The sequence below is a fragment of the Vigna umbellata genome, chromosome 6, assembly GCF_029865625.1.
Source record: "Vigna umbellata cultivar VRB3 chromosome 6, Vumbellata_1.0, whole genome shotgun sequence".
NCBI lineage: Eukaryota > Viridiplantae > Streptophyta > Magnoliopsida > Fabales > Fabaceae > Vigna > Vigna umbellata.
In genome coordinates this window covers 15,001,399-15,015,751 of record NC_142170.1, presented here as the reverse complement: position 1 = coordinate 15,015,751, position 14,353 = coordinate 15,001,399, and the positions used below count along the sequence as shown (strand labels likewise).

General features: G+C 31.1%; 3 protein-coding genes across 5 annotated transcripts; 1 reads left to right on the top strand and 2 right to left on the bottom strand.

Moving 5' to 3' along the window:
- The first annotated feature begins 3,322 nt into the window (after nucleotides 1–3,322).
- Nucleotides 3,323–5,735, top strand: LOC124834621 (peptide deformylase 1A, chloroplastic/mitochondrial-like). The gene is made up of 4 exons (XM_088092998.1): nucleotides 3,323–3,730; nucleotides 3,833–3,922; nucleotides 4,054–4,121; nucleotides 5,294–5,735. Exons 1-4 carry the CDS (start codon nucleotides 3,368–3,370, stop codon nucleotides 5,529–5,531), a joined length of 759 nt encoding a protein of 252 aa, XP_087949124.1. The 5' UTR covers nucleotides 3,323–3,367; the 3' UTR covers nucleotides 5,532–5,735.
- A 529-nt stretch (nucleotides 5,736–6,264) lies between these two features.
- LOC124834624 (Pectin lyase-like superfamily protein) lies at nucleotides 6,265–10,191 on the bottom strand. Of its 3 annotated transcripts, none has more exons than XM_088092997.1 (10): nucleotides 9,999–10,191; nucleotides 9,215–9,339; nucleotides 8,881–9,012; nucleotides 8,609–8,779; nucleotides 8,500–8,520; nucleotides 8,188–8,395; nucleotides 7,476–7,557; nucleotides 7,285–7,393; nucleotides 7,073–7,189; nucleotides 6,265–6,786 (listed from the first exon to the last, which is right to left on the bottom strand). In XM_088092997.1, the coding sequence occupies exons 1-10, from the start codon at nucleotides 10,060–10,062 to the stop codon at nucleotides 6,499–6,501; spliced, it is 1,317 nt and encodes a 438-aa protein (XP_087949123.1). In that variant the 5' UTR covers nucleotides 10,063–10,191; the 3' UTR covers nucleotides 6,265–6,498. The 3 variants fall into 3 exon arrangements, with proteins under 3 accessions (XP_087949123.1, XP_047165310.2, XP_087949122.1); XM_047309354.2 differs by having other exon boundaries at nucleotides 9,215–9,542; nucleotides 9,999–10,156; XM_088092996.1 differs by having other exon boundaries at nucleotides 9,215–9,624; nucleotides 9,999–10,153.
- Nucleotides 10,192–12,652: 2,461 nt separating this feature from the next.
- LOC124834612 (uncharacterized protein At1g15400-like) lies at nucleotides 12,653–13,437 on the bottom strand. The gene has a single exon (XM_047309332.2). It carries the CDS (start codon nucleotides 13,197–13,199, stop codon nucleotides 12,846–12,848), a length of 354 nt encoding a protein of 117 aa, XP_047165288.2. The 5' UTR covers nucleotides 13,200–13,437; the 3' UTR covers nucleotides 12,653–12,845.
- Between the last annotated feature and the right edge of the window lie 916 nt (nucleotides 13,438–14,353).

The following is a 14,353-nucleotide window of genomic DNA, read 5'->3' as shown; positions in this document are numbered from 1 at the left end:
TGTATCAAAATGGTCTTTAATTTTGAAAATTGATATCAATTGAGTCCTTTCCGTTAAGTTGGCTGGACGGCGTTAAAAAAATTGATGAGTGGATGCTGAGATGACGAACGAACGCTCGTCCACCAGCGAACGAACGCTCGTCCATCACCGAACGAACGCTCGTCCATCACCGAACGAACGCTCGTCGACCACCGAACGAACGGTATTCCAGTGTGGAACGAACGGTCGTCCAGCAGTAAGAGGTCGACGAGCGTTCGTTCTCTGGTGGACGAGCGTTCGTTCGCTGGTGGACGAGCTTTCGTTCGTCATCTCAGCATCCACTCATCAATTTTTTTAACGCCGTCCAGCCAACTTAACGGAAATGACTCAATTGATATCAATTTTCAAAATTAAGGACCATTTTGATACACTTTAAAAAACAAGGACCCAATTGAGACATTCGTACATAAATAGGGATGTAGTATAGGATTAAACCATATATTTATTCAGTTGAAATTGTTCAAAGAGATAAAGATCGGTGAGCATTGCCGACATTTGTAAAGCATGAATATTAATAGATTAGATGGGTGCATTGTATGGACATGAAACACGAAGGTAGGCATGTGATTCCCATTCGTGGCATTCATTTAAGAGGTATGGCGAATTCATATTAATATTTTTAATTTCCACGTCTCGTTATTTCTTCTGCACGTGCTTCTATACAAAAAACATCTTTACGAAAACCCTAACTTCATTGTTACCATTAATTTCCACATTTTATATTATTAGGTTATAGTAGATATTCCGAGGACACACAAAGCAAAAATTAATTATATAGATATCCAAGAATGAGACGAATGTGATGCACAACAAAAAATGCTAAAGTATATACATTCATTATCTTTTATTTTATAAATTTTAAATCTAATTTATCATTATCTTTTGTACGGATATTAATTAACAGCTTAATTTAAAGTGATTTAAATTTGATAATGTATCTATATGGTATCATACCTATGCTAAAGAGCACAATAAGATTTTTTAAGTTTTTTTTTCATCATGAAACAATCTCATTTATGTTTATTTGAGTTGTATTTATCTAACTAAATCTCGTTAATTTAATTAATTTATGTTTATTTGAGTTGTATTTATTTATATGACTAAATCAAGTTAGTTATTATTTATTATTATTATTTCTTATATAATAAAACTATAAACTTATGACTTATATTGATAATATAAATACAATTAATATTATATAATATTTATTATCGCTTATAGACTTTAACTTTTTTATTGACTTAAACGTTTGAAAAAAATTTCGTAAGCCAGTCTTCTTTTAACAAAAATATTTTTTTTTCAAACTAAAAAACAATTAAATTCTTATCTATCTATAAATTCACATTTAAAATCTGATCAAGAACATATATAAATACAAAGAGTAAAACTGATAATCTCGTACCCAAACCAAAAATTAAATTGTCTTGCTAAAATTCATGTATATTTCTTTTCATTGGTATAAATAAATTCATGTCTATTTCTTTTCATTGGTGTAATGAAAAAAATGTTTTTTTCCAAGTTAAATAATAAATTAAAGATTTTGTAGAATTCATAATTCAAGAGCTATACTTTAGGAACTTTTGGCAAAAGAAGATGCTGAGATGACACAGCACAAAACATTATTTAAAGTGCTCATAAACACATTATAGATATGTATACATGAGGTAAAGGTGATCCATAGTGAAAGTGCTAAGGTGCTCATATAAAAAAAAATAAAGTGCAAAATTTAATTTTTGGTATCTTTTAACATGTATCATCATGCATGCGAAGGTATAGTGAAATAACATATTTTTTAAATATGGATTTTAAAATAATTATTAATAAAACTAATAATTTTAATGGACATACCAACTTGTAATTAATTGGGTTTTTACTTCCTCTAAAGATAGTAATAAACCTTTTGAATTCATATTTTCTTTCATAGTAAAAGGAAATGACAGAAGAAAAGACCAAAGAAAGCATTGGAAATAAAACATGTAAATTCTGAATAGATAAAAATAATAAAGAGAAAATAATTTATCACGGATTAATTATATAATTTTTTATACTATTATCTAACTATAAGAATATATCTAGGACGACTTAGAATCTTTTATAATCTTTATCTTAAAAATTAGGCTTATAATAGATTATATTATGAAAAAAATTATTGTACTGAAATTATAAAGAAATGAAACTCGAATAAAGAAACGAAGCTTATTGCAAGTCCTCTTTTTTCCATCATGGTATTTTTATTACTGTAAATATCGAAGTTTTTTTCTCTCTCTCTCTATATACGCTTTTTTTTAATAAAAATTATTCAAATAAACCCTTTGCTATTTTACTTGCCTCAATGAACCTCTTTATATAATAAATAAATAATTTCAAATTATATAAACTTAAAAGTAAAGATTTAAAATATTAAAATTTAACTTTTTAATACAAGTTTTAAAAAAATTATTTGAATAATTATATAGTCAATTATAAGGTAAAACATGATTGTTAACTTCAATTATACTTACTAATATATTTTAGCATGCAATTTAAAATATTTTTTAAAATTATTATATAGTGAATTATAAAGTTGAAATAAAAAAAGGAGAATTGAAATGCTATTTGAATATTAGCAATTTAAATATATGTTAATAAATATTATTTAAATAATCTGTGTATTTGGACACAATATTAATCCGTATAATGACTAATAGTTTTCAAGCTTTAATTATCCAAATAATTTATTTTTGGATGAGATTGAAATACATATTCCACCTTCTTTATAATTCTATATATGTAATAATTTATTTTTTATTTTTACTTTATCCAAATTTTAAAACAACTATTAAGAACTAACAATTATTATTTTATTTTATAATTTTTTAATAATACTCAAAATTCAAGTTAATCATTAATGACTATTAACCATAAACACTTAATTCTTATTAAAAATATATTTTAATATTAACTAATTACTTTATAAGCCATTTTTAAAATTATATTAAATATATTGATTATTAAACAAATTTATGTAATTCTTTTTCTTAAACTAAAATTAGTAACATATATGATTTAAATAAAAAAAAAAGAAAATAGTAAATCTCAGCTTCCAAACCATGTTTTCTGAAAGAATAAAGACAACATAACATATTGACATTTATTTAACTTATCTAATAAGAATAAAATAGTCTTATAAAAATGAATTTTTGTAATTAAAAAGAAAAAGTAAAAAGTAAAAAATATAGTGTCAAATCAACATAAAAAAACTATACGTTTAAAAGTATCCTTTTTCTTTTCGAAAAAGAAAATAGAATAAAATGAAATTAATTTTACTGTGGGAGTGAAAGAAGAAAGCATGGAAGCCGTGCAGCTGGTGGCATTGCGGCTGCGCGCGGTTCCGGTGGCGGCATACCTCTTTCGAAACGCCGTCGTAATGGGCGGCGTCTTCCGCAGCAGCAACAGCACCACCAGCACGAGCATGAGCGGAATGGCAGGGAAGAGGATGAGCTCTGGTTCGGGATGGTTGATGGGCGGAGCATTGAAGTTACCGAAAATTGTGAAAGCCGGAGAGCCGGTTCTGCACGAGCGAGCCAAAGAAGTTGATCCGTCGGAGATGAAATCGGAGAGAGTGCAGAAGATCATCGGCGACATGATCCGCGTCATGCGAAAGGCACCTGGAGTTGGCCTCGCCGCTCCACAGATTGGAATTCCCCTAAGGGTTTCTATCTTATCTGATGTGCATTATCATATTCTGGATTAATAGTACTTACCTACGCAATCGTATAAAAATATATGATTTCTATTATGCGTTTGTGTGTAGATAATTGTTTTGGAAGATAAAGAAGAGTATATGGGTTATGACGACGAGGAATCCCTCAAAGAACAAGATAGAAGACCTTTTCATCTTTTGGTATGTCTATGTATGTCTCCATTGCCAATGTTATTCAATGCAAACAGGAGAGAACTATTCGATTCGATTTCACACTTTTTCCCTTCTCGTCGTAATAGCCATATTCATTCTGCTGTCTTGATTTGAGGTAGGTGATATTGAATCCTAAGCTCAAGAAGAAGACCAACAGGACTGCACTCTTTTTTGAAGGATGTTTGAGGTGTCGTTAACAACTCTTTCACCTTTTATTTTCCTCTCATCATACCTTACTTGCTTTTCTAGAAGTTTCAATCATTCAGTGGCATATGCGTTTGTGTTTCTACTTTTAGGAATTCTGCATTGAGAAATGCTGGTTACATACTTTGTTATACTCCTGTTTGAATTCACTCTTTGTTATTGATTGAAAATTTATTTCCAATTACTAAATTTTTGAAATTCTTACTTCATATGTAAATGAGTGTCAATCATGATTTTATATTTTCTCAACAAACTTTAATCAATGACAGAGAGCCTGCTGCATATCTTAACTGAATATTTAAGTTGTCTGTCTAGACTCTTGACGCAGTCGGCCATTTCTTGAGTTATGGCTTGAAATTTCACGAGACCAGCATCCTGCCTTTAATTTTCTCAATTACTTTAGCATGACAGAGAAGACATTTTGGAACAATTAAAAAGATGCACTTGTTAAAGCGACTACTAGTATGATATCATATTATCTGAACTTTTTCTACACATATATCATATGTATATATTTTAAAAATGGTTCAGAGCTAATGTGATTGGAGTTTTTATTCCAGCTAAGGGTTAAAATATAGCAAATTTCTTATTTGCTTTCGTAACGATGAGTCTTCAGTTGGCATGTTACCAATTCATAAAAGCTTTGCTATGTTTATAAATTAGCTATACGATGGTTGCTGAGATGAATTCTAAATATTGAGATCACGAGAAGCTGTGATCCCCATATTCTGATGTAGCTTGAGCTTAAGTTTCCACCTTATATGTCTTAATTTTAACATCTGGTGTGAACAGTATCTGTATCCGTATGTTCTTTTCCTTTTTTTTTTGAATGTGACTTCCTATGTTCAATACAATTTGTGGATGTCTAAAGGCGGTTCCACAAGGCCATGTGCAACAGAACAGTGGGGTCTCTTAACATTATCCCGCTCTCTTGTAAATATGCCACGTTTTCAGTGAGATTGTCCTCCAATCTGATTGGATCCAACTGAATTTGTTGATAAATTATTGTTGAGGTAACAGCTAGTCAATGTTGTTGCCATAATTCAAAATATAATAATTCTGGATCGCTTTATATTTGTGTTTTATGTGATAACTAGTCAAGCACGTATGTCAGCGGGTACCTTTGACATCTTCATCTGTAACGACATTTTGCAGTGTTGCTGGGTACGCTGTGGTAGAGCGATACCTTGATGTTGAGGTTGAAGGTTTTGATCGTTACGGGGAACCCGTAAAAATAAATGCTACTGGTTGGCAGGCTCGGATTTTACAGCATGAGTGTGATCACTTGGATGGAACACTGTATGTTGATAAGATGGTACCTAGAACATTCAGAGCTCCAGAAAACAGTTCTAAGCCTCTTGCCCGTGGGTGCCCAAAACTTGGTCCTCGCTGACCCAGTTGCGTGTTAGAGCTTGAAGTTGAATCATCAACACATCAGTGAAAAAAAGTTGTCACTTATAGATCTTAGCATGTAGTCCAGATGCGCACTAAGTTAGAAATATTTAGAGTTTGGGAGTAACTAAGTTTCACTCACTTTTCAGTGTTATCATGTTGCAATAATTATAATTGAATTCTGCCTTTCTGTTTGATCAGTTCACTTCATACAAGTTTCAATACTCTTGATATTGATCATGCATAGCTTTTTTTACACTGTATACAACGGATCTTCTGGGTATGTACCATAAACACGCTAGGAGTTTTTGTCTTTTTTTTTTTCTTTTGAGATATAGAGTGTGTTTATTAATAGGCTATTCTAGTGGTCTCCCTTTACCATTTATGTGCTGCTGAAGAAGTCATCTTCTGCCGTATGAAAATGGTAAAAAAGTTAATGTCAATTAACAAGCGAATGGAGTTTAACATTTTTCTTTTTATGTGTTTGCTTTTGCCTTATCAGTGAGCATAATTTTGATGCTCAGAGATTACACGAAACTTTTAAAACGTTTGATTGGAATTTGACAAAAAAGACCAGAGAATCATGATTTGGATATGTCTTCCCCCTATAGAAAATGGTTTCAAAATAGTTAAACTAAATCATTTTGTTCAATAATATAATATTTTTGGCTATGCTTATTCTATTATTTTAAAATTATGAACCAGTTTTAAAATGTGATTGAGTTGGAAATATGTAAAGTGGCATGTGATATGCTTGCTACTAATGATAATTCACTGATTTTATGATGTCTTTCAAAAATCTGAACATATCTACCTTCGTCTGAACATAAATCTGGACTTCAAAACCTTCAAAATGGATCACAAGTATCTACCTTCCCCTTAAACAATAGAGTACAAAATAATTGCCGAGGAACTCGCGTACTCATTTTATTGTACAAAGAAATACCTTTAATCTATATACTTTCAATTCAAACGGAATGAATAGTATGGTTTGACTCTACGAAGATATTTTGTCTAATGAAATCATCACTGAATGAGAAACAAGTAGGAGGATACAAGAAACCCCGAGCAGAACCGTGAGCTTGCCAGCAGAAAGAGTTAGTATTTCCTCCGAAGCATGATACAAGAAAAATATTTTCAAGATATAGATCTTCACATGGAGAAATGTCACTGCAAGCAAATTTAATTGCTTCATCAGAGGCTGAAGTTCCTTGAACATCAATGAAGGATATATTCTCCACTCTGACAGCCGAAGTCTGTAATTTGATACATGAAATTACATTCTTGCAGCATATTTGAGCTTCAGTATAAGTTACTACAAATTTGAACTTTTCTATCAATTCTAGAAGCTAAGTCCCTCGGTTGTTTGGAATAAATTTTGAAAGAAAAATCAAGGGTTACTGCAAAGTATATTCTCCAAATAATAATTTTTCTTTATGAAGACTGTTTCTCAAAAATTTGCCCCATACAACTATAATGCATATTTCCACATAAAGGCAAGTTTATAGAATGTGCTTGCAAAAACATCAAAAAATTCCATACCTGGTTTTCACATGGATGTTGCGAATCACAGTAGTATTGATCTATTATTATTGGATTAGACACATTTTCCATCAATATATTCTGGAAGGTGATCTTGGAGGCCAGACCACTACCACCCTGACGAAAATTTGACAGAAGACAAGTTTTGACGAAAATGTGTACATTGCAGGGTGGCTATAAAAAGAAAGTGCTACAGTTGTCAAGAAACTCACCTGCCATGTTTTGATCCTCAACCCATTATCTGTGTTGTAAAGGTAAGCTCCCTCCACAATTACATTTTGCACACTCTCCCATGTCTTTAATTTTCCCAAGCTACCGATGCTGAAAAAATAGGCTCCAGGATCAGTTAAATCAATTATACCACTTAATGTTTTGAGAATTGAAAAATGAAAGTTGCTTTCACCTTATCCCATGGCCAGGACCACAATAGATGTTTCTGATCCAGACCCGAGAAGAATTTCTAACTATTGAAATGCAATCATCACCTGAAATTGAAAATAATGAACATAATTATTTTGCTTTTGGTATATCGTTTGACCACCAAAGTTTATTCTGGAACATAATGTAAGTGATGAAAGTAATCATTGCACTTAGACTTAGCTTTCGTCCAAATTCTGCAACATGCATAGTTTTTCACAATTACATTTTGCCTGTTATTTTTCATGTTTTGCATATTTTTTTCTTCTGGTTTTTCTTGTCTCTTAACGACAAATCAAACTTGGTACGATGTTAATGAAAGGCTATACATCCTGAAAGTAACAAGTAAGAATTGACATGCAAACCATTAACTTCAGAAAGCTTTTAGCACCAACGAAGAAAAAAAATCCAGACACCTTCACAATCCATGACAACAAAAAGCTAATCAGATATTTACTTTATTCTTTCATTTCTTTGTTACCATACGGTTTCAAAACCATTTAAACTGGTGTCATTCTGCTTAACTTGATTTTTATTAACATGAGATATATATGTGTGTTCTGTAATATGGCTAATTATTTAATAATTATATGACAATCGCTATTTGAAGGTAAATAACATATATAAATTACCGTTTAAACCATAATATCATTCAAGCCTAAAATGACAGTTTGTAGAAAATAACTTTACAGCAGTACCTGTTCTAATTACACTATCCCTGACCTGAACTCCCTTTGATGCACTAATATGGATTCCATCAGTATTAGGGCTGAAAGCAGGTGCTAATACTTTGAGATGGGATGCAACAACCCGCATACAGTTAGTGAATGACAAGTGCATTCGTTGGCTATTTATCAGCATGAGATTTCTAACTTTTAGATCCTTGCATCTATGAAAAGTCAGAGCCTGCAGTGTCAATGTTGTTTCATATTCAGCTAATAAGACACATCGGAAATATCAGATGAGGGAAAACGATCTGGTTTGCTCCATATATTTGAAGCGGCACTAACCGTTGGAGCAGGATGACATGGCTGCGAAAGGACATTTTGAAGCCACTTTAGTAACACAGTTGATTAAACTTGAAGAAAATATTAATTTAAGCTTTCCAGGAAGCAATACATTTGTGGAGTTGATCTTGCAAGATCTGGCCCACCATTCCTCTCCCATTCCATTGACACTCCCTCCACCATCAACAGTGAGGTGATTCACCCCATGGAAGTAAAGCCATTTGCGCTGATTTAAACCAAGCCACACAGCAGGATCTTGGGGTGCAACTATAGTACCTGATATCTATAACAAATTTGAAAATCAATTGAGTGCATATTTTCTGTAAAGAACCTCATGACAAGAATTTTCTTCAACATGTGAGAGATTTGACTCTGTGAGCTTACCGTCAAAATAATCTTAGATCGACAAGGTCCACCAATGTCCACTGGATAGATAAGAAAAGTTTCCCCAGATGGAAAAACAAGATTTATAAATCCAGCGAGAGAACAAGCGATTCCCCAAGCTTCCAGGAAGGCCTAAAAAGATAAATAAATAGACAAAGTCATGGGGACATTCCTAATCCTACCCAGTCCTTTCAGACAAATTATCATACATTTCATGGGCTGTTATGAAATCTACGATAAACAATAAACAGTTTCAAGCAAAAGAATCATCTAAATAAACATTATTAAGCAAATCGGTCATTGTGAAGTTACACAAATAGAAGGAAGCAATTACCTCAGTGTCATTGTGAAGACCATCCCCTTTTGCACCATAATCACCGACATAAAGAACCCATTTCGATCTAGTTCGTGTTCTTCTCCACCTGGAACGTGGGTGCTGGATCACAGAATCAAACCCTTCTGCACGAGTGAGATATGGAGTGACAAGTACATTTACATGAATGAAGATAATCACAAATGCCCAACTGAAACAATATCTGAGGTTCTTCATTTTCTTTCAGATTCCGACCATCCACAGGTTTCGTGACAGAATCTTAGGTTGCTGGTTCAGCAGGAACAACTACTAAAAGAGTATCACGTGACAGAAACACCATTTGAAGACACTGCACACCACTACTACAACGTCAGTGGCGATGTTTCTATTCTATTCATCAAACCATAACCGAACCTAATTGCTCTTTACATCTGCATGCAATTCAATTTTTCTCAATAAATGTCACATTCATGGCGCAAAATTAAACTATTTTAGCATAGAATTTATCTCTTGTTAATCTAATACTTGCAAGACCCGAAATTTCCTTTTCTCGTACCCTTCTTTCCTTACTACAAGAACTGCATCCGAATGATAAAGAATTTCGTGCTATGTCGTTTTTTTCACTCTTTCTCTTGTTTTTTCTTGCTCTGCCCAGGTTGCTAAATTAGTAAATTTTTTTAATCAAATCTTTTTCATGGCCATTATTATTACAAAAAAAATGGTAGAAATTTGAAAGGTTTTTTTTTTACTGAAAGAGATCTCGAACAAACAGTCATAAATACAAATTAAAAAATAAAAAACAAACCTTTTGAAATATGAAGAACACTCAGAAAGTCTGGATGAAATAGAAATTCCAATCCAATTTCCATTCTTCATCAGCTTCTCATTTTACTTTCCTCACAATTTTAGAATTTTGCAAAGCGATGATTCCACTAAATCCCAAACATGTCGGTGTTTTCCTTTTTACTCTTGTTGGATTTGTCTTTGTCATCTGATATATACCAGACTTAAGAACAGACTGTGGTTTGGACTTTTTCGTGAAAATATCATATCTGAGAAATTATATAAGTTTCTAAGATGCATGTAATTTTTTCTTTATGTTGAAATAATAATGCCAAGGGTTAATTTTTCCCATGGTTCCTTATTGTTAGTGATTGAGGTTTGTTGGTTTGTAGAGGCCTTCCCCCAATATAAGTTTTTTTTCTTTAAAAAAATAGTTTTCTGAGAGATAAAATTAAAATAATTATTGAATTTGTAAATATGAAAAAAAATGATAATTTATCATGATTTTTTTACTTGTTCACTTTAGTTTCAAATTCAACTTCACCATTTTATTGTATATTTTCTTAACTATTCAGATTTGAAAATTTTATCACTTATATTTCAATTATATCAATTTCTTTTGTTAAAAATAGAAAATACAATTTACTTTATTAGATTTTTTTTAATGATTTGTCAAAAAGATTGAACAATAAAATGAAAAATAAATTTCTTGCACACAATATAATTATTTATATTAAAAAAGAAATTTTATATTTGATTTAATTATTGACTAACTCAATAATTTGAAAATTTAGTATGTGATTTCTTTTATACCAATAATTATACTAAATTACATATTATTATTTTTATATTAGTGATCATAATAGGATATATAAATTTTGAGTATATTATTTTGATTCTTTTAAAATTAATGGTCAAAATTTTGTATTTTGTTTAGCTCAGTATACATTCATCTTTCAACTTTTTGAGACGTATGTTGAAAAGTGTAACTTTATGTTATGTCAAATAAACTTTGAATTAAATCATATTTAGTTACTCTCTTTTGTAGCCATTAATAATTATTAAGTTTTTTTTAGACTTAATTAGTAATTTTGTTTATAGGCATACATTGTTATTATGTTTGGGCTGATCCGTCAAATAAAATGGACCACTAGCAGTAGGCTATCCCATAAAGGACAGACTAACGGGTCGGGCCAAGTTAGCCTGTCATTTTTTTTTAATTTATTTTCAATTTTTTAAATTTTTTATTTTTAAAATTTGTTTATATATTCATATAAATGAATATTAAAATTATATTTAATCATAAAAAATATTTTCTAAATTTCAATTGATTAGTTATTGTTTTTAATTAGGCAAATATAAATAATTATTACATGTATAATTTAAATTATTTTATCATAACTAATAATTAGACTTTAATTTGTAAACGTGATTTAAATTATAATAGTATTATATATTTACATATTTAAAATATATAATATAGAAAAGTTAATTTTTTAAATTATTTTTTATTTGAGCTTTTAATTTAAAAAAAATAATTCAAAACGTAGTAAAATTTCAACCCACATATCTCATTTTGGACAGGCTAACGGGCCAATTTCTTATGACCAACCCGTTTTGTCAACACCTTCCATAGATGTAGAAGCTTGAGTGTTGTTTGGAATGTGTCCCAATAGATACCAAAATCTAATGCATAGATAATAAATGAGTGTCTAGCTCATACTTTCGGCCTTCTTCACTTAAGTGGATTTGAGAGAGAGTAATGGAGGGGATTTGAAAATAAATATTTTTGTTGATTATTTGAATGAATTTGAAGGTAAGTGAGAATGAATTTGAAAGTAAAGTTTCTGAAAATTAATGTAGGATTTGATTTTAGTGGACAGCTCTTCACGCATAATACGCCAAAAAAAGGATACAATAAAATAAACTTACATTTTTATGTTATTAAATGAGATTTAATTAAATAAAATTTAAAAATTAAAATTAAAACTCTCTAAAAATAATCAGAACACGCAATTATTTAACTCAAATAAGTCAAACCAAACCCACGCATTATTTTAACCTCATTCTAAATGACACCCCATTTCATAAATTGCAGAAAGATTATGCTATTAAAAAATCAATTATTGTATTTATAAGGATAGGTAGAATTAATTTAAAGGAAAAATGAGTAACACAGAATTCAATTCCCTCCATTAAAATTCTTACCAAACTTTATATAACTATTTCTGAAGTTATTTAGTATATAAAACAACATTTTAGATTAAAATAAAAACAAAAATTCCTCGTACGATTTCTCAATCAGATATCATTACTTCACTGGGAAAAAAAACAGAGCAGACAACAACCGCTTAAAAGTTAAAATACTTTAATGAATTGTCAATCTATGATTAACATTAGTTTTGTTTCAAAATATTTAGTAGTTTTATGTTATTTTTGAGATGACGAAAATTCGAATATATAATATTTTTTTCTAATTCTCTGAAAGATAATTGAAGAACAAAATTGTAACATGAGCAGATTTTGAAACTGATAATATTTCATATATTTCTGTGAAAACAAAAAAGAATGCATTAAACCCATATTAAATTCATATATTTATCGTATTCATTTCTTCATTTTCTCATAACATTATCCGCGGAAGACAATTTCAATGGTAAAAAAACAAAACAATAATAAATTTGAAGAAAATTATAGATTGAAATTCAGAGAGGAGAAGTAACAGAAAAGTGATGAGTCGTGATTATGTTCTTAATTTAAGATCAATTCAACTCAACCGGCCCTACCCTACAAACCTAAAAGTAAAAACATTACATCACATAAGAAACCTGGCCGGAATATTCTCTCTGTCGCCTGAAACCACCGTCGTCTACCTCGGCCGATGCTTGGCGGGTTTAGTCCGCGGTGGCTTGTTGTGGTCCCGTGGTGGTGCTTTTCCGAACGCCGCGCAGAAGCCGCATGCAGAGAGTCTGGGAGACGGGGGTTCGATCGCCGGCGAGACTTTTCCGGTGCGGTAGGCGCGAGTTCCGCCGTTGGAGCGGGTTCTCTGGAGGGGCGGCGGCGGTTGAAGTTGAAGGTCTTTAATCTGATCGGCGTCGATGTTGTTGGTTTGGTTTTGGTTGTTGAGTTTGTTGAATTCCTCTGATAAGAATCTATCGTCCCAAACAAAGCCAGAAGAACCCTGCCTTCTGAAGGAGACTGCAGATCTTTGAAGACCAGCCATGGCAGTGAGGTAAGCAATTCTGGTCTACTTCAGAGCAATACTCACATCAATTTCTCTTTAACTGTTGTTCTGTTTTTCTCTTGTTGTGTTCACTGTGTATCACTTTTTCTTCTCTATAAGCATAATAAATAAATGAGAGAGAGAAGGCAGTTGGTGAAGGTGAAGAAAATGGTTAAAAGTGGTTACAGGAGTGTCCTATTAAGCCATATCCAACACAATGTCTTCTCTCCTCCCATTTTTTATTATTTCTTTATTATATTATTAAATGGATAACGATATTTTTACAATATTTTAATATCATTTACGTGTATTATTATATGATTGATCCATGTTGGTGTTTATAATTATTATTATTATTATACAATAATTTTAGACCAATCACGTGATGATACGTAGATAATGTTAAAATGTTATGAAAGTATCGTTATACTTATTTATTTAATATAGAGAGTATAGGTAGGTGAATTGGGTTTTTAATGAATTTTTGGTGTTGTTTTCTTCTTGTGTTTTTTTAAAATACAGAAAATGTAGAGATAACATAATAAGATTAATTATGGTATATGAAATATTATTTTCTATAATATTTCACTACATTATAAATGATAAATAATGGACGAGAATAATATATGAAGATTTTAAAGATCGTGCAAGTAAAGACCCTTAAAAAGCCGTAGAAACTAATTAATACAGGAAGTTGAATAATAAATGGTGGAGGCGAAAGCTTGAATGTATATTTGGATAAATTAATTAAAGAATTTTTAATTAATGGATATTTTTGGGTGGTGGTTGTGTAAATTAGAAATATAAAAAGAATAAAAATGATGGGCATTGTGACTTTGTGCGCAACTTGGCATGACACACGGGTTGTTAGGTCCAGCAAGTGAGTGAGTGTGTGTACACTAACTCCACCGGCCTGTCATTTCATAATCACTCAATAAATCAAACAAAAAAACGCAATTCGCACGTCCTTGTCTCTTAAAAAACATTTTAATGATGTTCGAAATTTAAACGGGAGTCTAAATTCTGTCTTGGATAAAAATAAAAAAGTAAAATAATATATAAAGTTGAAAGATCCATTAATCTATTGTTTTAAGGTTTTGGATAGAGAATAATGTCAATCTTTTATATGATTGAGTTCTAATGTCATTGGTATT

Coding starts and splice junctions, on each gene's coding strand:
- LOC124834624 (XM_047309354.2), bottom strand. CDS start 9,430: ATGAAGAACCTCAGATATTGTTTCAGTTGGGCATTTGTGATTATCTTC. Junction 8,780..8,880: donor GATCTAAGATTATTTTGACG/GTAAGCTCACAG, acceptor AATTTGTTATAG/ATATCAGGTACTATAGTTGC. Junction 8,521..8,608: donor GCAAGATCAACTCCACAAAT/GTATTGCTTCCT, acceptor GTCCTTTCGCAG/CCATGTCATCCTGCTCCAAC.
- LOC124834612 (XM_047309332.2), bottom strand. CDS start 13,199: ATGGCTGGTCTTCAAAGATCTGCAGTCTCCTTCAGAAGGCAGGGTTCT.
- LOC124834621 (XM_088092998.1), top strand. CDS start 3,368: ATGGAAGCCGTGCAGCTGGTGGCATTGCGGCTGCGCGCGGTTCCGGTG. Junction 3,731..3,832: donor AGATTGGAATTCCCCTAAGG/GTTTCTATCTTA, acceptor GTTTGTGTGTAG/ATAATTGTTTTGGAAGATAA. Junction 3,923..4,053: donor GAAGACCTTTTCATCTTTTG/GTATGTCTATGT, acceptor GATTTGAGGTAG/GTGATATTGAATCCTAAGCT.